At 35.1% G+C, this 21,506-nt stretch overlaps 1 protein-coding gene and 1 long non-coding RNA gene across 7 annotated transcripts in view; one reads left to right on the top strand and one right to left on the bottom strand.

Moving 5' to 3' along the window:
- The window catches only part of VPS54 (VPS54 subunit of GARP complex), a 137,850-nt gene that overhangs the window by 60,073 nt on the left and 56,271 nt on the right, over nt 1-21,506 (bottom strand). For 5 of the 6 annotated variants that reach the window (XM_053890732.1, XM_019435116.2, XM_053890731.1 and 2 more), the window contains exons 13-20: nt 16,380-16,509; nt 15,277-15,458; nt 14,473-14,585; nt 10,758-10,821; nt 8,087-8,192; nt 7,053-7,140; nt 6,381-6,502; nt 6,194-6,274 (exon numbers count right to left, since the gene is read on the bottom strand). In XM_053890732.1, coding sequence (XP_053746707.1) covers nt 6,194-6,274; nt 6,381-6,502; nt 7,053-7,140; nt 8,087-8,192; nt 10,758-10,821; nt 14,473-14,585; nt 15,277-15,458; nt 16,380-16,509 — 886 coding nt within the window. Of the gene's footprint in view, nt 1-6,193; nt 6,275-6,380; nt 6,503-7,052; nt 7,141-7,728; nt 7,830-8,086; nt 8,193-10,757; nt 10,822-14,472; nt 14,586-15,276; nt 15,459-16,379; nt 16,510-21,506 lie in introns of those variants that run through there. The other variant, XR_008417865.1, reaches the window with a different exon arrangement.
- LOC109258905 (uncharacterized) lies at nt 12,174-21,462 on the top strand. The gene is made up of 2 exons (XR_002076511.2): nt 12,174-12,315; nt 20,990-21,462. It is a non-coding gene; the product is annotated as an uncharacterized LOC109258905 (long non-coding RNA).

Consider the following 21,506-nt stretch of genomic DNA (forward strand, 5'->3'; position numbering starts at 1 on the left):
GTATTTTCTTAGATGTGTATGTATATGTACATATATGTATGTATATATGTACATATGTATGTATATGAGTATATGGACCTACATATGAGAATACGTATGCTGGAATGAATGTGTCAGATACTACAATAGTGGGAGTGTACAAAGATGAATCAGAGACAGGGAGCTTTGGGGAGCTCCCTAAAAGCTGGCTGGTGTTCCAGAAAGTGGACATTGCATGCTACAGAACACGGACGAAGGACATTTAGGCAATAGTGGAGGTGGCTTCCTGAGCAGCACACCTGGGCTGCTGAGTCTTCAAATGATAACAATTAAGTGAAACTATTTCAAACAGAAGACATTTCATATCACCTCAAATCCATTCTACATACTATCTGATAAGTCCTTCTGAAGTGCAATTCTAATCAGGTGATTTGTTAGTTTAAAAATCTTGGGGTTCTACTTCTGTTTAAAATTTAGAAAGCTGTAAGACAATGTTCTACTACCTTAACCACAAGAAAAACCATAATAATTTACAAAATCATAACTTTTCTTCAACCCATCAGAGAACAAAGGTCCCCAGAACCACGGGAACGAATTCCAAAGAGTCACAAGCCCTTCTGAGGAGATGGGACACACGAAATGTCTCATTATGGCAGAGCATAGGAAGAAGAGGTGACTACCACAGAAGCAAAAAAGAAAGAAAACAACTAACATTTTAACAAAATCCCAAAGGCCAAATATGAACTAGTACATGTTTACAATAAATGAGAACTCTAGCTATAAGGAGAGTGTGCACTCATTCACACTCTCGGAACTCGGTACTCGGAAGCAACACTGAGATCAGAGCAGGAGACCACAGAGTCACAGAGTCACTCTCAGTAGCAGCACAGACAAGCAGGAGGCGAATGGCTGCCACTAGAGAAAAGGAACCAATGCCGACGAATTCCCTGCACCCTCCTCTTATACCAAGCAAAAGCCTTAAGTCACTGAGAAAGGGCACCAAACTCTTTCATCCCCAGGGCCACTGTGTGAGGAACAGAAACAGAAAATACCTTTAAGCCTAGGATCATAAACCAAATTGGTTACCACTGGAGGAGGGGTGGGGCTACTGAGAAGGCTTCACATCCCAGGACTTACATTACCTGATTCCAAGACTTCTAGTAATGCTACAGTAGTTAAGACAGTGTGGTATTGGTGTAAGATGGACTTACAGATCAAAGGAACAGATTAGACAGTTCAAAAAAAGGCCCACACAAAAATAGCCAATTGATTTTCAACAAAGATGCCAATGGAGAAAGGATAGCCTTCAACAAAAGGTGCTGGAACTATCCAGAAAAATGAACACTGACTCATACTTTGCACTACATACAAAAATCAACTAGAAATGGATCACAGATATAAGAAAACACTGGAAATTATCTGTGTAACTTGGGTTATACAAAAACTTCTTAGGATAGGACACAAGCATGAACAATAAAAGAAAGAAATGATAAACTGGAATTCATCAGAATTTAAAACTGCTTTTGTATGACACTGTCAAGAAAATGAAAAGATAAGCGATAGACTGGGAGAAAATACTTAAAAACTCTCCAAAAAATAAACATTAAAAAAGTTAAACAAAACAAAAACAAAAAAACCCATACAGACAATATAAAGTGCGGGTGAAGATGAAGAGCACCCCGAACTCTGATATATCAAAAGTAGGAAGACAAAATGGTACAATCACTTCAGAAAACAATTTGGCAGTTTTTTGTAAAGATATTATAAAGTTTTGCATTTATGTACAAAAGTTTTGTATTTACACAAAAGAAATAGAATACATGCCCACATAAAGATGTGCACATGAATGTTTATAGCAGCATTATTGTAACAGGCAAAGACTGGAGACAACTCAAAGGTCTATTCACTGATAAATGGATGAATAAACAAAGTGATGCATCCGTACAATTGATACTACTCTCTAATAAAAAGAACAAACCACTAACATATGCTATAAATTTCAAAAGCATTATATTAAATGAAAGGAGCCTGGGACAACAGCTACATTCTGTAAAATTCCATTTATAGGACATTTTGGAAAAAGCAAAACTATACAGATGAACATCAGATCAGTGGTGTCAAGGTTTTGGGATATGGGAAGAGAACTGACTGCTGGAGACAATGTTTAACAGTGATGGAACTGGTCAATATCTTGATTGTGGTAGTTCTATTATTAAAGTCATCATATACTTAGGGTGAATTTTAGGGGTGCTTGGGTGGTTTAGTTGGTTGAGCGTCTTATTCTTGATTTCAGCTCAGGTCATGACCCCAGGGTAGTGGGAGGGAGCCCTGTATTGGGCTCTGTGCTGAGCATGGAGCCTGCTTAAGATTCTCTCTCTCTCTCTCTCTCTCTCTCTCTCTCTCTCTCTCTCTCTGCCTCTCCCACACTCTCTGTGTCTCTCAAATGAGAGTTTCTTTTTTTAAGAAAAAGGGTGAATTTTATTGAACGTGTTATAGCCCCGTAAACCTGACTGAAACTGTTTAGCTTTCCACTGGTAGTCAAAACTCTTCACTATCTTCCTAACATATCTCAGTTCACCTAACAATCAGTTCACTCACCCTGATTCATTGGCTAAATAGAGTAACTTAATTTTGTTGTTATTAACAACAATAGCAAAAGCATTAGCATTCAACATTTACTGGAAACTTGCTATAGTCAGACACATGATAAAAGAAAAGCACCCCATGTATATTATCTCATTAATCCTCACTATAACCTTATGAGGCTCTATTATTTTCCCAATTTAAAGATAGAAACTGAAGTTAAGGAAATTAATAATTTTTCCAAGGTGCTTCAATGGCAAATATGTGACAAACATTGAATTTGAACTTAGGTCTACCTGACTCCAAAACCCTGACACTAAACTTCCTCCTTATGATTCTTACCTACATGCTGTTACCTCAGAGTATCTCTTTACCTCAACTTCATTTGCCCTAACCATGCCTATCTTTACGAGCAAAACTTAGATGCATGCCACATCCCTAAAGCTTTCCCAGATCTCCCTCCTCAGCTGGCAACCATCTCTTCCAAAGCATTAAAAGTTTCAATAGCACAAAGTCGATTCCTTACTTGTGGCACTTTACATATTCTATTTCCTGTTAAAATTATCAATATACTTTTCCTATTGGATATTTTACTATTTGAGGGACAATGCTGAAGACTTCCTAACCCTTATGTATCCTGGTTACTTAACACAATTTAACTTCCTGAATGAATGAATAAGTGAAGGCTGGGACATTAGTTTAGTCAGTAGTACAATTACATATTAATGATTCATTCTACCCAAGCAATGGTACCACTACTTATTAGCTTCTTAGAAAGAGCCTATATTACTGTGTTATCCTTCTTTCTCCAAATAAAATTTTCAGATAAGAAAATAAAAAGCTAAAATTAAGAGGCTAACCCAACTCAAACATTGTTTGGTATTTCAGTATGAATTAAAAACAGAGCTAAACTCCTGGACAACACATGAAGCAAATACAGCAGGGAAGGGCAGAGAGACATGTTAGTACAGAGAGAATGTAACAGGTCAAGGTAATGGGAGAAGTAGTTAGTAGGAAAGATAGTAGTGAAAATACTAAGTTGCAAAAGTCTAGGCACATTCTTAACATTAAAAATAATGAGGAGCAGGATATTTAAACTTTATAAAAGACGTAGGAAACAGTAACTAAATGTACTGTGTAGACTATGTAGAGAAGCCTCTGTTCAAACAAGTTATTGAAAAAAGACATTTTGAGACAACTGATAAATTTTAGATAAGAATAAATATTAGATGATATTAAGGAATTATTGCTAATTTTGTTAGGTATGATATGGTAGCATGAATATTTAACAAAGGGTCCTTTGGTTTTAGAAATACATACTATGTAGGGATGAAGTATCGTAATGCCTCACATTTATTTTAGCAAAAAAAGCAAGATATGACTATTAAATAGAGGTGATAAATATTTGCAAAGCTCATTAAATAATTCTTTATTTTTTATCAAAAAATTAAAAATTAAAAAATGAATAAAACTAATTGCCACAGGAAAATGTCTAGCCACAGTCCCAATTCTTGGTAAAAACAAACAAACAAAACAAAAAAACAAACAAAACTCTGTATGACCAAAATGATAGAATAAAGTCAAGGTTTTAAGAGTACTGGCACTTTTTGGGTTTGCTTCATTATATTCCACAGCTTATTCCTAATTCCACTATTTAACATTGTTAGGTGTTTGCAGTCCTCTGCCTTGTTAGATGGTAAACTTTTTGTTAAAAATTATTTTTCCCCCAGGTTTTTATTTAAATTCCATTTAGTTAACATACTGCGTAATATTAGTTTCAGGTGTAGAATTTAGTGATTCGTCACTTACATACAACACCCAGGGCTCATCACAAGTGCCCTCCTTAATACCCATCACCTATTAACCCATCCCCTGCCCACCTCCTCTCTGGTAACAGATGGTAAACTTCTTGAGAGTAGTCACATTGTTATTTATTGACTTTTGGTAGACAGAAGAATGACAAGTATCAAAAAGCAAAACTGGTGAAACAGAACTGCTTTTGAATTTAGTTACTACTTGGCAACCATAAAGAAAATCAGAGAATTCCTAAACAATATTTCTTCTCCATACAAAACTAGAAACTAATTTAACAGGTAGAACATAATACAGGTATGTTTGCACATGACTATAAATTCTTTAAGCTTCTTAAAAGCATAAAACATCTAGGTTATCTATCAGCCACCTCAGACATTCTCAAAGTGCAGTCTGGGGACACCTGGGAGTCAGATACTCTTTCTAGGTAACTGTGGACTAAAATCCATTTTCATAATAATACTAAAATGTTACTAACTTTTTCACTCTCATTCTCTCATGATTGCAGAGTAGGGATTTTTAGAGGAGTTGAAACAATGTCATCATTCTGATGGCCAATGGAATGCATGTTTGTATATTTTTGTGTTTTAAATTTTTCTTAGTTTTAACGTCTAATATGGTACTTACTGATTGGTACAATTTGTATAAATAAAAGCTGTTTGAGGTCGTTGATTATTTTTATTTTTTTTTTAATTTTTTTTAACGTTTATTTATTTTTGAGACAGAGAGAGACAGAGCATGAACAGGGGAGGGGCAGAGAGAGAGGAAGACACAGAATCTGAAACAGGCTCCAGGCTCTGAGCTGTCAGCACAGAGCCCGACGCGGGGCTTGAACTCACGGACCTTGACCTGAGCTGAAGTCGGACGCTTAACCGACAAAGCCACCCAGGCGTCCCCGTTGATTATTTTTAAGAGTGTAAAGAGGGGTCTTACAACCAAAGCATTTGAGACCTATTAAATGCAATCTTATTTTCCAAGCACTCTTTCCCCACTGTCACCTTCAAAGGTGCGAGTACATCTGTATCTGTGAATGGATGCCATTTTATCTTGCACTTTTATGATTTTCATGTGCCTGCTGCTCCTACCATCTCAGAATCCTGAAGAATGCAAATAGCAGAAAAGCATACCAAAGTGCCTCGTCTGATGATTACCCTAAACATACTCTTGGGCAAAACATATAAACTAAATAGACCTTCAAAATTTCAAGTTATGAAATTTCTGCTTTGTCGCTAAAACAGATGTTAAGGAACTTAGGAAAAGAAAAGAGTGAAGGATAGAGCAAAAGTGACTAGGGCTGATTAAGTAACATTTTTCTGGAAATACTCTCCAGTGTAATACAGGATTCATTGGAAACCAATACTTCTTTTAATGATCTATTAGGAATGGGAAGCAAACAAGAAACGGATATTGAAATTGATTATCTATGAGGGAAATAATACAGCACCTCAGACTTTGCCATTTCAGTCTGGAAAATAAAGAATATACCTTCCCACAAATAACGTATTTACTTTTTTCTCTATTTTGAACTTTGTTCTCCCAATTCTATCTCTGGAAGGCTTTCAGACTAAAATCTAGTTTGAAGAAGCTACATATTTGTCAATGTAGCTAACATAAAATCACTTCTGTAGAGAGTTTCTATCATTCTTAAAATAATCTCCCTCCTGTCCCCTCCCAACCCCCTAGGAGATGACTATCCACTATTGGGCAATCTGAACAATTTATTGAGTTTTTCTAAACCCTGAGGAATCTGATTGGCTAGACAACTATGAAAAGGCACAATGCCTTTAAACATTGCCTAATAGTTTCCATAAATCATTACCTTGGATAACAGCTTGTCAAATAAGCTATCCATTATCGCTACAAGCTTAGCTGATATTTCAGCGATGTGGTCATGGTAGTCCTGTAATGAGACAGAATATTAAAGTCCCTGGAATACATCTAAAAAATATTTGCCAATTAAGGAATTAAATTTATGAAACTTCAGTAGAAAATACAAGGAAAAGTACCTTAGTGATGTGATCAAAATGCCTAAGCATGCTATACTGCTTAGGCTGTAGTCGAGCTTCAAAATGAGCCCGGATAACAGGAATGTAGTGCACAATTAACTGCAAACAACGTGAAGATAGAGCTGAAGATCCAGGCAGTGGATACATCACGGAGAAACAAAAAAGAGAATTAGTTTACTTTAATTATATATCAAAATAAATTTTAAAATGTCAATTTCATACAGACCCCAGTTTATTTCATAAATGAAGAACACAGTGGCAGAAAGCAACATTATTTCACTTAAATAATTTGGTACTGAATAATGTAGTAAACATGCTGCTTTTCCCAATGACCTCAAGTTGTTAGTATTACTGACATGAGGAAGCTAATGGGACAACGGATTCTCTTGTGACATTCAGATATCTTTCACCTCAAAGCACCTCATATACATTACATCTTAACATTTTCTATAGTGGTGCAACTTCCAAATAACTTATACTCATTAGAGTGGAAATTCCTCATAACATTTCCCCAGAAGCCAATTTTTCAATCATGGTAATACATCGAACAGTGAAATAACTTTAGAGTCTTTAAATTAGAGTCATAAAAACATCAGGTGTACTAAAAACACAATGAGTATAGCAACATCATCGTAAAATCTCAACATGTGAATTAAAAACAAGAATCCATACCCAAATTTTTTGTAGTTATTGTTTTTAATCCAACAACTTGCAGTGCACCAGCTCCAAGAACTAACTGGCAACTTCTTGAATTGAAGTACTAACAAAGGAAGGAGAAAGAAAAAGCCCGACAATTTATTAAAAACTGTTCTGTATATGCTGGCAATGTGTTTATTTACAGTTCTAAAACTACATTCCTCTTTCCTCTCATTCAAGGACCAAATGAATTTTCTAGTAGGAGCAACTAGGATCTATTTATGTAATGACAAAAAAGAGGCGAGGGGTGTTCCTAAACGATAATATTTATTGTCCGGTAGGAAAAAAGTAAAATTCTAAAAATAAATTGTTCAGAAATTCTTTAGTCTGCATTCATAAAACTAGCTCAGTTTCACTGAAACTAACATAACACTATATGTTAATTATACTTCAATTAAAAAAAAAACTAGCTCAGTTTCTGCATTCTTATCGGAGGGTCCTATTTTCAAAAGGGTAACAAAATCTTTCTGGACTAAAATAGGACAACTCAATTTGGGGGAAGAATTAACTGATTAGACATTTGAAAAGAAGCCTTTTCTTTATGCTAGCAGTTAAAAAAATCTGTTAAAATGAAATGGCTGAATAAGATTATCACCACATTTTCATTTTACATCAATGGTTCTGAAAGAATGATTTAAGAAAAATCTCTAACCTTAGTGAGATGAATTTTGTAAAGTTCAGTGAATTCCTTCCATGCACATTTGAAACCAGTCCAGGTTTTTTGACCTAAGTGGCCTCAGTCATGTTCAGCACCTAACGAACAAATCATCTCCTGTCTCCAATGTCATTAACAACTCTATGGGTATAATGAGGAATCACTAAATGCGAAGTGAGAAGGAAGTAGGTGGCCTTCTTCCAGTAACATGTTGTGATTCAACCACAATCAAATGTACAAAATTAATGTCTTAAAGAAAACTTAACCTTGAAATGTCTCAGAATTTGAAGATTAGTCATACTCTAATGAATTACTTCTTCCAACTATTTTTCCATCACAGTGAAATCATACACACCTTCAATAAATCTGACAGACGAGTAAGCATGTCAGTAGTAACAGATGGGATATTATCCACACACTGGCAATATTCAAGGATAATTCTTATCAACAGCAATACAGTTCTATAAGAAAAGAAAGATGACCCAACACGCAGTCAAAACAAGAGAGTTAAAAGGATTCAGCACATAAAAATCAATACTGATCTTGGTAACTGAAATTATGTGTTTTACATATAAGCACAGCAGAGAGGGATTGAGTGAGGCAAGAGAGATTTCTAGGGTGCAAAATTAAGGAGGAACTCACTTTAAGGGTCACACAATTGCAGGGCCAGCACTTGCATGACACTGAGAATGAGTACTTCCTTAAGTTTTGTGCTTTGGCACATCACTCTCTTATGTCACATTCCTATTAAGTCTCTTCAATAAGGCAGATATCCCATTCCTTGGCCAATTCAGAAACACTGACAAAAGTCCTACCCAGGATTTCTGAATAATCATAATAATAGTAGGCACTCAATCCTAAGTGCTGAATTAATGACAGGCACCTAATCATGACTTTCTTAGTGAGATGAACAAGAAACTGTGGCTTCTAAGAACAATGGTATCTCCTAAGAAGTTTATCGGTAAGTCACAAAAGGTTTTCCAAAGATGAGAAAGTTACCAGCTCATTAGCTGGGCATGTCATAGATTAAAGAGAGACACTACTAGGAGCTTAAATAAGATTGAGGTTAAGGTAAATAGAGCCATTCATTATAGGACATCTAAGTTCAATGAGAAGCTTAGAAATGAGTGATCCATATAAAATAATGTTTTATGAAAGTCTGAAGGATACCAGGAAGTAGTGATTCAAGAAGGAGTCTAGCCTTTATAACAGCTTAATTATTCTCCATATTATTCTCCATGCATATTTCTAGTATCTGCTTTACCGGGCAGGGGTTCACTATTTATCTTTTGTAGTCTTCTCTCAGAAGATAAAATATTTTCCCTTTAGCCAGGGAGTTAAATTTTGGGGAGCGGTCTCTTTGCCTAAAGAGCCAGAAAGCCAGAGGTGACCACTGCCATCAAGCAAGAATAACAAGATAATGGGTAATTAAGGAGAGAAATCATAATTAGATTGAAGGGATAAGATTATAAGGTTGAAAAAATCTTTGCCCTACTAGAAGCAGAAAAGAACTCCAGAGGAGGAAAAAAAAGGAAGCTTTCATTCATGAAGGGTATAGTGTCAGATTTCTGGATAATACAGACTGAGAAAACGCATCAATTCAATACATACTTTTTGATTATTTATTGGGTACAAAGTAAAATATAAATGGTAAGACATCACCATCTTTAAGGAACTCAAAACTAACCAGGGAGATATATACATAAATAATTTTAATATACTGAGAAAAGTGCTATTTTAGAGGCACATGGAGTCTCAAGGAAAAGATCAATCATTCCTCCTGGAGGGGGTGTGTATTTCAGAAAAGATTTATACAGTGATAAGAAACAAAAGGGAAAAAGAATCTTGGTCTTGATCTTGGGAGCTAGACCTTGACTCTAATCCTGACTCCATTTGGGTCATTTTATATCAACCACTTAAACTTCTGAGGATCAATTCTCTTAACTGTAGAAAGGGAACAATAATCCCTGAAGTGTTTATTTCACAATGTGGTTGTAGAGATTAAACAAGATTGTTGCTATGAAAATACTTAAATTATGAAGTGCTATTAAAGAATATTAAGATATTATTTTAACTACCCATTTAAAAAATGGCATGTAGTACTAGACAAACAAAACTGGAATTTATATTTTCCTTAGTTAACTGGAATTTGAAACACTGTCATTGGTAAAAAAGACCTAATGACAAATGATAACAGAAATAAGTGATAACAACTATCAACTTATTAGGTGCTAGAACTATGCCAAATGCCTTATATGAGTTATATGTTTAATTCTGTAATAATTCTTAGTACTATTTTCACGTTTTGATTTACAGATAAGAGAACTGAGGCACACAGAGTAACCTGCCCAATGTCACAAAGAGTAAGAGAGCTTCTGGGATTCAAACCTAAACAATGTGACTCCAAAGCCTGCACTCCAAAGCCTGCACAACTTCAATTATATGCTATAACACTAACAAAGCTTCAGAAAAAGAAGACAGAAAGAGCCTGAAATATTAATAACAGCATAAAGCCAGTATTCCACCCTTGGGTTGTATACCTCCACATTTCTTATTATACGAAAAAATTTATCAACCCATTTCTTGTAAAGCCAGCAGTGTAGTCCCTAATAGATATAGAATACTACAAAATATAGAAAATGGAGAGGAATCCATAAAATATCCTTTAAATTACTTTTAAAATTTAAAACTGTTAATCTATGGGGCACGTGGGTGGCTCAGGTGGTTGAGCATCTAACTCTTGATTTTGGCTCAGGTCATGATCTCACAGTTTCTAGATTCAAGCCTCACGTCAGGCTCTGTGCTGAGAGTGCAGAGCCTGCTTGGGATTCTCTGTCTCTCCCTCTCTCTGTCCCTCCCCGACTTACACACATTCTCTGTCTCAAAATAAGTAAATGAAAAAAAAATGTTAAAAAATTAATAAATAAGATTATTAATCTAAAATTTCCAATTCACATCAAGGGGGAACTAGAAGACCTATGTTTTAAATAACTGACTCAACTAATAAAGAAAAATGTGTCACTCACCCAACGACAGCATATTGTTGTCCCTCTACAATGAGAACTTCAGCTGGTTTTCTTTCTTCCGTAACTAGAGAGTAAAGCAAGTAACAAAGAGAGACACAGGAACAAGACTAAACAAATTATTAAAGTAAAAATTTAAACTAGGAAAAAAATGAAGAAGATAGTTCCAATTTAGGGCTGGTAGGGCTGGAAACTATCTTATATTCAAAAACAAATGTCTACTTCTTAGGAAGCAATTTGGCACGGAATAAAGTATATTGGGTTTGGAATCAGAGAAATATGGATTTGAGTTCCAGTACTGCCAATCATGGGATGCAAGAACTTGTGCCAATTAGTTAACTTCTTTCAGTGTCAACGTCTGTATCCATTAAACATGGATAACGGAATCTATCTTTCAGTGTTTTTGTTAACAACAGAGATCATGACTACAAACCGCCGATCCTAGGTCTGCCCTCTGGTAGATGATCAGTGAGTAAAAAAAAATAATATATTAGTTTGGAAAGGCAGAACTAGAATTTCAACTGGTTGTCTATGTTATAATTCTTAGATTATAAACTAATTCCTATACTCAATAGAGAGATATAATTTTCAAGACTTCAGTCCAGAAATTATTTTCAGCATGTGGTATTTCTTACCGTTATAAAACAAAACTCAGCATGTTGAAGTGAAAAGTAGAGTAGACTGGATTATTGTTCTTAATCACCCAAATTATTTAGATTATCATGGGCCCATTATTATGCTTCCCCAAGCCTCAAGTCCCTTTGACTTGACATTAAATATCTACTTCCTCATTTCCTTCAAGGAAAGAAATTCAGTGTGACACAATTTCAAATTTCTAATCTGTACACCAGATTAAATTTTTGAAGATAGGGACTGTGTCTTAACCAATTCTCTACATTACAGAGAAAACGGCAGAGCACAGTAGTGAAAAGAAAGGGCCCTAAAGTCAGTCTGCCTGTATCTGGAACTCAGCTCTACCACTTCCTAGCTCTGTAACCTTAGGCAAGTTGCCTAATTTCTTTGCACCTCACTTTCCATATTTGTTAACTGTGAATACTAACAGTATCTAGTTCACGGGCCTATAAATAAGAACGCAATGTGCTGAGAACAAACTGTCTAGCCTTAGGTAAGCATTCAATTAATATTAATTGCTATCCATTAACCTTCATTTCCCCAATGCCTAGACAAGTAGCTAGTAACTCATTAATGAATGGTGGTCAACGAATGAATAATAACCAAGGATCCTTAACTTGGTAAGAACAAGTAAAATGGTGATGGACTTCTTAATAGCATGTACTTTCTCACTCAGAGGAAAAAATAAAAGTCTGGGACAGAAATAGAGTTATAAAAGAAACCTCTTATCGTTAGTATCCTCCAAAGAGAAAGTGAAAATAAACAGTTCACTTTGGGGGTAAAAAAAAGACACATGGTTAATTCAATCACTCTATATCTATCATTTTAGTTCAAAAATTGTTATGCTCGCATGAGAATGGATTGTAAAACTTTGAGCTGTTCAGGACAAAAACCGTCACTGTCATCTAGCACAGCAACTCACAAAGTGGTAAGTCATCAAATATAGCTTGAAAGAATAAATGAGAGATAAATCTTATAATTTTAAATCGTGATTTAGAATAATCGGTGTTTTTCTTTCAATCTTTGCTACCTGAATACTTTTGCTTTGCTAATATCTTAAAATCAATTAAGATTATGACCGCCACCCAACACTGTTACCGACTAAAAAATGGTCACTAGGCAACAGAAATCTAGTTAATTCATTCAATTCTTGTCTCTGCTCTAAATGAACTACTCTATTTTACACCAGTCCTTAACCCCTCCTCTCCTGTCACAGTGTGAGAAGAGATAGCCTTTCTCCTCAACTCTGGATTTAATTCCAGAGGCCCTGCCTTACAATCACTCTGCGCCACTCTTCCACTCTTATCTTTAACATTCTTTCTCTTTCTGTTAAGCACAAAAATATAATTCAGCTTCTCCTACCTTAAAACTCTTCTCTCAACTCCCTGAGTGGATTAAAATAATAATCTAATTATTCTCCTAGGTTTCTAGTGCTACTTCATCATGCACTTGCCCTTCACAAACAAACCTGTCGAAAAAGGAGGCTACATTTGTGTACAGGTCCTCACCTTTCAAATTATTTAGCACTGAACTACAGTCTGATTCTGTCACTCTACTGAATTACTAAAATTGCAAATGACCTCCACCATGTCAAACTAGTGGTCACTGTCTGTATTTTACTCAGTCTTTCTCTTGTAGTGCAGTCACATTTGGTGCAAATGTGAAATACACAATTTAAAAATATTTCTATGTAAAAATATTAAAATTTCATGAAATGCATAAAATTTGAAAATGCATCTGCCTCCTCCATTTAAAATATTCAACAATTGGGGGGTGCCTGAGTGGCTCAGTCAGTTAAGCATCTGACTTCAGCTCAGGTCATGATCTCGCAGTCTGTGGGTTCGAGCTGTCCCTTATCAGGCTCTGTGCTGACAGCTCAGAGCCCGGAGCCTGCTTTGGATTCTGTGTCTCCCTCTCTCTCTGCCCCTCCCCTGCTCGTGCTGTCTCTCCCTCTCTCAAAAATAAACAAACATTAAAAATATTCAACAACTGGGGAGCCTGGATGGCTCAGTCAGTAGAGCATGTAATCTTCATCTCAGGGTAGTAAATTCAAGCCCCATGCTGCGTATGGAATCTACTTAAAATTTTTTTTTAAATTAGAAAAAAAAATATTTGATAGTCTCACAATTTTAAATATGGTATTATAGGATAAGTTGTACTTAAGTTTACCTACATTATTATCACAGGACAGCTCTACTTTAACTGGCATACAAAAGTTTCTTCCAGCTATTGTATTTCTTTTAGATGAAACCCAACAGGCATTGATACCAATGAAAATTCTCTTCTTGAAACTCTAATTTTTTTACTTCTATGTTCTTCTGGATTTCTTCCTACTTCTCTGGCCTTTCCTTCTGAGTCTCCTGCATAGTTTTCTTTTTCTACGGTTTTTTACATTTTGGTTTTCTCTATCATATCACTACTGCATTAATTGTGATTGCTAATCCACATTTTTTTTTATTAGACTCAGCCCTTTTATTTTTATTTTTTAAGTAGGCTTCAGGCCCAGCAAAGAGCCTAATATGGGGCTTTAACTCACAACAACAAGATTAAGACCTGAGCTGAGATCAAGAATCAGATGCTTAACAGACTGAGCCACCCAGGTGTCCCTAGACTTAGTCCTTTGAAAGTAGAATTATAACTGTTATCTCGGTCTCAATATCTAACACAGAGTAGAAGCTTATTAGTATTCAGTGAATGAATACGTGTCTTTAAACAATACAGTACAGTGGTTAAGAACATAGCTATGAAATTATTATAAGGCAGGTTTCAAATCTCAGCTCATCATTTGTACAGAATTCTTTAACCCCTGGAAGCCTTATGCCTCCTTGCTGTTAAACAAGGTAACAATAGCATCTTCATCAAAGGTTGTTATGGGGATATACTAGAATACTACATGTAAAAGCACCTGGCCCAGGGTCTGGCATATGGTTAGCAATCAATAAATATCTGAAATTATTATTACAAATTATCATACATAACTTTTCCAGTCAATTGAGGCAGTGTCAATTAAAGAAATGTTAAGCATTCCTATAAAATGAATAAACAGTGTAAAACTGGAAGATAGCATGTGAAAGAATACACATACCCCCTGACTTTTTTTCAGGTAAAGCAATCTTTCCATCTGATATAGAATCAACAAGATCCTGAAATTCTGCAGGAACATCAGCTTGCTTCCAGCGCTCATTGTCTAAGAGGAGACTATTCAAAGGGGGAGAAAAAAGGAAGATAAACTTTAACAATATTTCAACAAGGCACTTGGTTGACTCAGTCGAATGAGCATCCAACTCTTGATTTTAGCTCAGGTCATGATCTCACGTTTTGTGAGATTGAGCCCTGTGTCAGGCTCTGTGCTGATATTTCAACACGAACTTCTTTGGTTAAAAAGAAAAGAGTTGAGTGTGTATGTAAGACTTTTGTTCTCATATCTTTTAGTAATAATAAAGACACTATATGTATCTTAGTTAAATTCAAGTAGATCTCATGTAAACAAGGCATTGACTTTTAAACAGTAATGGCCACTAGCTGTTGTTAGTACTAAGATTTTTAAAATATATGTATACCTTAATAAACTGAAATCATTCATAATGAGTACTTTCAGAAAATATTTCTTTTTATATCTCTTAGCCTATCCAAGAAGAGTAATGAAACATAATTAACTTCACCACTGAGTGGGAAAAGAAAAGCCAATCTATTGAGGATCTTTGTGACAAGTAAATAAACATTCTAATTCCACTTTGGAAAGCTGAGAGATGGGATTTTAATTCCACAGTCTGCCTTTAGTGGAAAATAAGTTTTTTAGGGGTTTTGGTTAACCAATCAATTAAATATAATCATGTTTTGTAAAGGAAAGGGAAAAAACTGAAAAGCAGAATGAACATGGTAATGATACCTCAGCTTAGTTTTTCTCTCTTCATGAAACCTGTTTACAAATTTATTAGCTTGGCTCTGAAGTGCTCCAAGTAATGACATGCTTTTTCTTCCACAGATGTGTTCAGTATCTAAAATGAATGTTTCCATTAATCTAGAAAGTGTTATGAATTCCGTGGAATTTAGCTTCTCAAGAAAACCATCCTAAATTTTAAAGATAACACAAAAATCATGACAGAGAATTAGGAATAACATCAAATATGAACAAGGTATAAAACAAACTTAGTTTGATATGTTACTATTAATTATTTTAATAATATATATTAATTCATGAATATTATCTTAACATTATTTTTAATGAAATTTCTCAATACCCTAGTCCCAGAAATTCAACATTAAAAGCTTAAAATGTCCAAATTTTACTCTGATTCCTTTATAATACAGTAGCTCAAATGAATTCAGGTCATACTATAAAATTTTCACAATATTGGAATTCAACTAATTTTATTAACATATTGGCCAGTTATACACACATATATGGTGTGTGTGGATGTGTATATACACATATATATATATACATATAAAATAGCATATTAACGTCAAATTAAGGTATCATATTTCAAAATTAAGTCTTTTAATAATTTTTTTCAAAGAATAATAAATTTTCCTATTTCTTTCATTTGGATTATTTTACATTTCAACATCTCCCTAATAGGCCATACCAGTACCATTAACTTTATTAAGTATTTAAAATATAATATGACAGGGCACCTAGGTGGCTCAGTTAACCATCCGACTCTTGATTTTTGGCTCAGATCATGATCTCACAGTCATGAGATCGAGTCCCACTATCAGGCTCTGCACTGGGAATGGAACCTGCTTAAGATTCTCTCTCCCTCTCCCTCCGTCCCTCCCCTGCTCATGCTTGTGCTCACTCTCTCTCTCTCAAAAAAAAAAAAAAAAAAAAAAAAATATATATATATATACATATATATGTATATATATATAAATAAATACATAATATGCATTATGGGGAACATAGGGACACAAGCAAGGATATGATTCTAGATCTTCAAAATAATTATACTATATATAAAATATCTAAAGCTTTATCAAACAATTAACCTTTGCTCTTGACATGAGAAACTTGACGGCTCGATCATGGCATATATCTGAGGCACTATACAATAACTCCTGGATATTATTTGCCAGTTTTTCTAGCTCTAAATCAGTTAATTTCATGTCTTCATTGACCCTGAAAATGATAAAGAAGAGATCAAGTCAGGGGAAATTGTGAGTACACTGTCTCCACAGGTAGCATATCAATAAAAAACAAAAAGCTATAAAATTTGCATTTGAGGAAGAATTCTGTAACGTATCAAATGCTTTTTTTGTGTGTGGTGAATCATTACTTAAATAAGCTTGGATAATACAAATATTTTATCCTTATCTTATATAGAAATAATTTTCTCTCTCTGCTGTAGCATGTTCCATACTTATTTCAGACTCCAAGTGGAAATTCTGCAAAAACTACAGCAAAAATAAAAAATTCTAGTTAGGTACAAGGTGGTAGCTTTGGCAGGCTGGACACAGGGTGCTTAAAATGACACACTGGAAGGAGGAAGAAGGAAGATTATTTCATGACAAATAGGCACTTTTTTTTTTTTTACTTATAATTATGAATGATAGTTAATATTCAGTTCAACTGAACTAATATTTCCTGAGCACTGTACTAGAGAGGACACAACAGGTTGCTGTCCTCAAAGAACTGACAAACAGAAATATGTATAAGATGAACTGTATTTTTTTCCAGTTTTGAGAAGACTTCCTGTTTCTAAACATTTGTTTTTCTTGAGGCATGTATAAAGACCACTGATTCCATACCAACAATTCAATGCAGTGCTATTATGAACCAAGTTTAAGTGCCTTTGCATCATTTCTCTCCCTTTCAATAGAATTAAAATAATTTTCAAAGGTCTTACAAAGAGAATCTGATGTATGTTAATTTGAGGCAAACCACTACCCTAACTGGGTTAAGGTATTAAGGGAAGTTATTGCCTGCTATCCTTCAAAATTATAATATCATTAAATTTATTTACCGATGTTTTAAAGTAATAGAGGGAGGAACGCCTGGCTAAGTCAGTTAACATTTGACTCTTGATTTCAGCTCCGGTCATGATCTCATGGTTCATGAGACTGAAGCATGCCTTAGGCTCCACACTGACAGCAGCAGAACCTACTTAGGGTTCTCTCTCCCTGTCTCCCTCTGCTCCTCCCCAACTCATGCTCACTCTCTCTCACAATAAATAAAAAATAAAATTAAAATTAAAATTAAATAATAAAATAAAGGATTAATATTCTTACTCTCAGAAAAAGCAACTCATTTGGTTCTCACACTCCCAAGACAGGTAAATAAATATCTACTTTAAGGATGAGGACACTGAATCTTTGAAAGTTTAAATGACCTACCCAAGGTTACAGGTTAAAGGACTAGAACCTAGAATCAGTCTAATTCCGTTTCTAATCTGCTAAGCTTCCTCCACTCCAACATTTACTTCTATATAAATAGTCCAATGCTATTTCAATACCAACTCCCACAAAACTGTTTGCTTAAATTTTAAAGGTCAAATTTACAAGGCGCCTGGGTGGCTCAGTCGGTTGAGTGTCCGACTTGGGTTCAGGTCATGATCTCGCAGTTTGTGGGTTTCAGCCCCATGTGGGGCTCTGTGCTGACAGCTCAGAGCCTGAATCCTTCCTCAGATTCTGTGTTTCCTTCTCTCTCTGCTCCTCCCTGTTCACACTCTCTCTCTCTCAAAAATAAGTAAACATTAAAAAAAAAATTTTTTTAAATACAGTTCAAATTTACTACTGAAATAAAACTGTATTTTGTGAAGGATGTTTAAAATTTGCCCCCATGTAATAGAAAGATTAAGAACATGAAACTCTTGGCAATATGCTAGCAATTCACAAAGATTAAAAAAAACAGGGGTGCCTGGGTGGCTCAGTCAGTTGAGCGTCTGACTTCGGCTCAGGTCACGATCTCATGGTTCGTGGGTTCGAGCTCCACGTCAGGCTCTGTGCTGACAGCTCAGAGCCTGAAGCCTGCTTGGGATTCTGTGTCTCCCTCTCTCTGCCCCTTCCTCACTCACGCCGCTCTTTCTCTTTCTCTCTCAAAAGTAAATAAACATTAAAAAAAAATTTTTTTTAAAAACAAAAAATAGCAGATAAAAACAACTCTCATATCTTTAAGTAGGGTGACCATCCAAAAAGATGGGAAGTTTGGTGTTTTAAGAAAATCATTTAACTTAGTTATTTGTAATGTTGCTTTTTACAAAGAATTTTTTTTTAAGTCTATTTATTTAGAGAGAGAGAGAGAGAGACAGCAGGGAGGGAAGGACAGAGAGAGAAAAAGAGACAGAATCCCAAGCAGACTCCAAGCTGTCAAAGCACAGCCCAACACAGGGCTCAAACTCACCAACCATGAGATCATGACCTGAGCCAAATTCAAAAGTCAGATGCTTAACTGACTGAGCCACCCAGGTGCCCCTAAAAAGAATTTTAATTTTTTAAGTTTAATTGGATCTCTTTCACATTCACAGGAAAAAAAACAAAAACAAAAACTTTATAAAGATGATGTAGCATTTCTGCTTTTGGGTACATACAGAAAAGAACTAAAAGCAGGATCTCAAAGAGATTTGCATACCCACGTTCACAGTAGCACTATTCACAATAGCCAAAAGATGGAAGTAATCCAAAAGTACACCAACAGATGAATGGATAAAAACATGTGATGTATACATACAATGGAATATTACTTGGCCTTAAAAAGGAAGGAAATTCTCACACATACTACAACATGGATGAACTTTGAAGACAGTATACTAAGTGAATTGAGCCAATAACAAAAGGACAAATACTGTATAATTCCACTTATATGAAGTACCTAAAGTAGTTGAACTCACGAAGACCAAAAGTAGAAGGGTGGCTTCTAGGGGACAGGTAGAGGAAGAAATGGGGAGTTGTTGCTAAATGGGTATAGAGTTTTAGTTTTGCAAGATGAAAAAGGTCTTGGAGATTGGGTGCACAACAATATAAATATACTTACTACTACTGGACTGTGCATTTAGAAATGGTTAAGATGGTATATTTTGTTATGTGTTTTTCACCACAATTTAAAATAAATGTTTAAAAAAACCACAAAACTGTCTAATTCTTTCCATTATTTTTCTTTTCCCATTTCCTGCCTGGGAAATTATTTCTTCTTTTGTGCCCATATCTGCACTGCAGTTACCTTACAAAGGCTTGTGCTGAGACTACATAAAGAACTCCCATAAATCAGTAAGAAATGAACACAGCCAAGCAGAGAAGTGGGCAAAGAACTTGAATAGGCACTTCACAAAAGAGAACATCCAAATAGTCAATGAATATATGAAAAGTGATCTCTTACCAATGATCAGGGAAATAAAAAGTAAAACTAATATACCTGCAACATACCCACCACAATGGCTAACATGTAAACACCAAGACTGAATGAAGATGTAGAAAAACAGGAACTCTTTCACATTGCTGATGGGACTATAAAAAAGTACAATCACTATGGGAAACTCTTATTAGCTAAACTGACCATTCATATACCTCAATCATTCTTAGGTATATATTATGCTTTTAACACGTATACAAAAGACACCTAGAAGAATGATGACAACAATCAAAATGGAAATAACACAAATTTCATTTACAGTAGAATACATAATGGTGTAGTCAGAAAGGGGAATACTGTACACAAATAAAATTACTGCTACATGCAACAACTTAGAAGAATAGCACAAATATAATTTTGAGGGAAAGAAATTTGAGACAAAAGAACATGATTCCATTTATGGTTCCATTTATATAGTTTAAAAACCAGAAAAACCAACAGTTTTTGTGGTTTTCCTTGGGAAAGAGTGAAAACACAGTTGCAAGGAAGGTTTCCAGAGAGCTGGTAATGTTCTATTTCTTAATTTGGGTGGTGATTACACCAGCGTACTCACTTTACAATCATGGAGGTGAACACGTACAATCGATATATTGGCCTATATGTGCATTATACTCCAAGTAAAAAGTTAAAACAAAAAATTAAGGAAGGTACCACCCTTTGTCCTTTCCATCCTGCTGCTAAAGATGCGGATTTGATGATAAAAGCTGAAGCAGCCTCTTTACAGATGAAAGCTGGAAAATGAGGACAGCAGAGCTGCCTTCTCCACTGTGGACCTCTCATCTCTGAACTGTTACATGACAGAAACAAAATTCTACGCTGTTTGAGCTATAGGATTTGTACACCCCTTGTAAGTTTTAGACTGCACCCTAACCAGTAAATGTGAAATGTTAGCCTGAACAGAGAAAAAATATTTTTATTAATATGTAGTTCAGGGTTTTCTTTTTGGTGAAGAGGAAGGTATTACAGTTGACTTTATGCTGTAACTGCAACCTACATAAACTCCTTGGCCATAGGCTGACTTGTGTAAAAATAAAAGTACATGCTGAGTTATTATTCTTAACAATAATTAAATCCATACTACGTTCTTGGGTCAGAAAGATTTTATTGGCCTTGTTTTGTTTTTTCCACACAAGAGATTATTGGGACAACTGGTGAACTGTGAATGGGATGTATGGATTGCAAGGTAATGTATCAATGTTTTCTTCATTATAATTGGTTAACTGTAGTTATTTAAGAGAGTATTCTTGTATTTTAGGAAATATACACTTAAGAATACGGAAATAATGGGACATCATGTCTGCAACCTTTTGCCAAATGATTCAGAAAAAAATATTATCATGAGAGACAAAGAAAGAAGAAGGGAGCAAGAAAGAGAAAAAGGAAGAAAGGGAGAAAGAAGGCAACGTGGTAAACTGTCAACAAATGACTTTTTCGTACAATTCTGGCAACTTTTCTGTAAATCTGAAATTATCTCAAAGTAAGTTTTAAAAAGTCATGTTTGAAAAAATGGTATGATCCGCTTGGAAATTCATGCCTTTGAAAAACTAAATCAAACAGATCTTCACTATATACAAAATACAAAGGCGTTATAGGAAAAGAAAGAAAAATAAACAAGGTAATGCTGACCTGATTTTCAGGACAAGTTCTGCCACTAGAGACTTTAAATAAGTCAAATAAATGCTCTGAAATAAGAGCATTTAATTAAATGGTTCCTTTCCAGCTTTAAAATTCTGTAATTTTCAATTACTTCCAATGCTCACCTCCTTACATTT

Source organism: Panthera pardus, unplaced genomic scaffold, assembly GCF_024362965.1.
Source record: "Panthera pardus isolate Hobbes unplaced genomic scaffold, ASM2436296v1 HiC_scaffold_25, whole genome shotgun sequence".
Classification (NCBI taxonomy): Eukaryota; Metazoa; Chordata; class Mammalia; order Carnivora; family Felidae; genus Panthera; species Panthera pardus.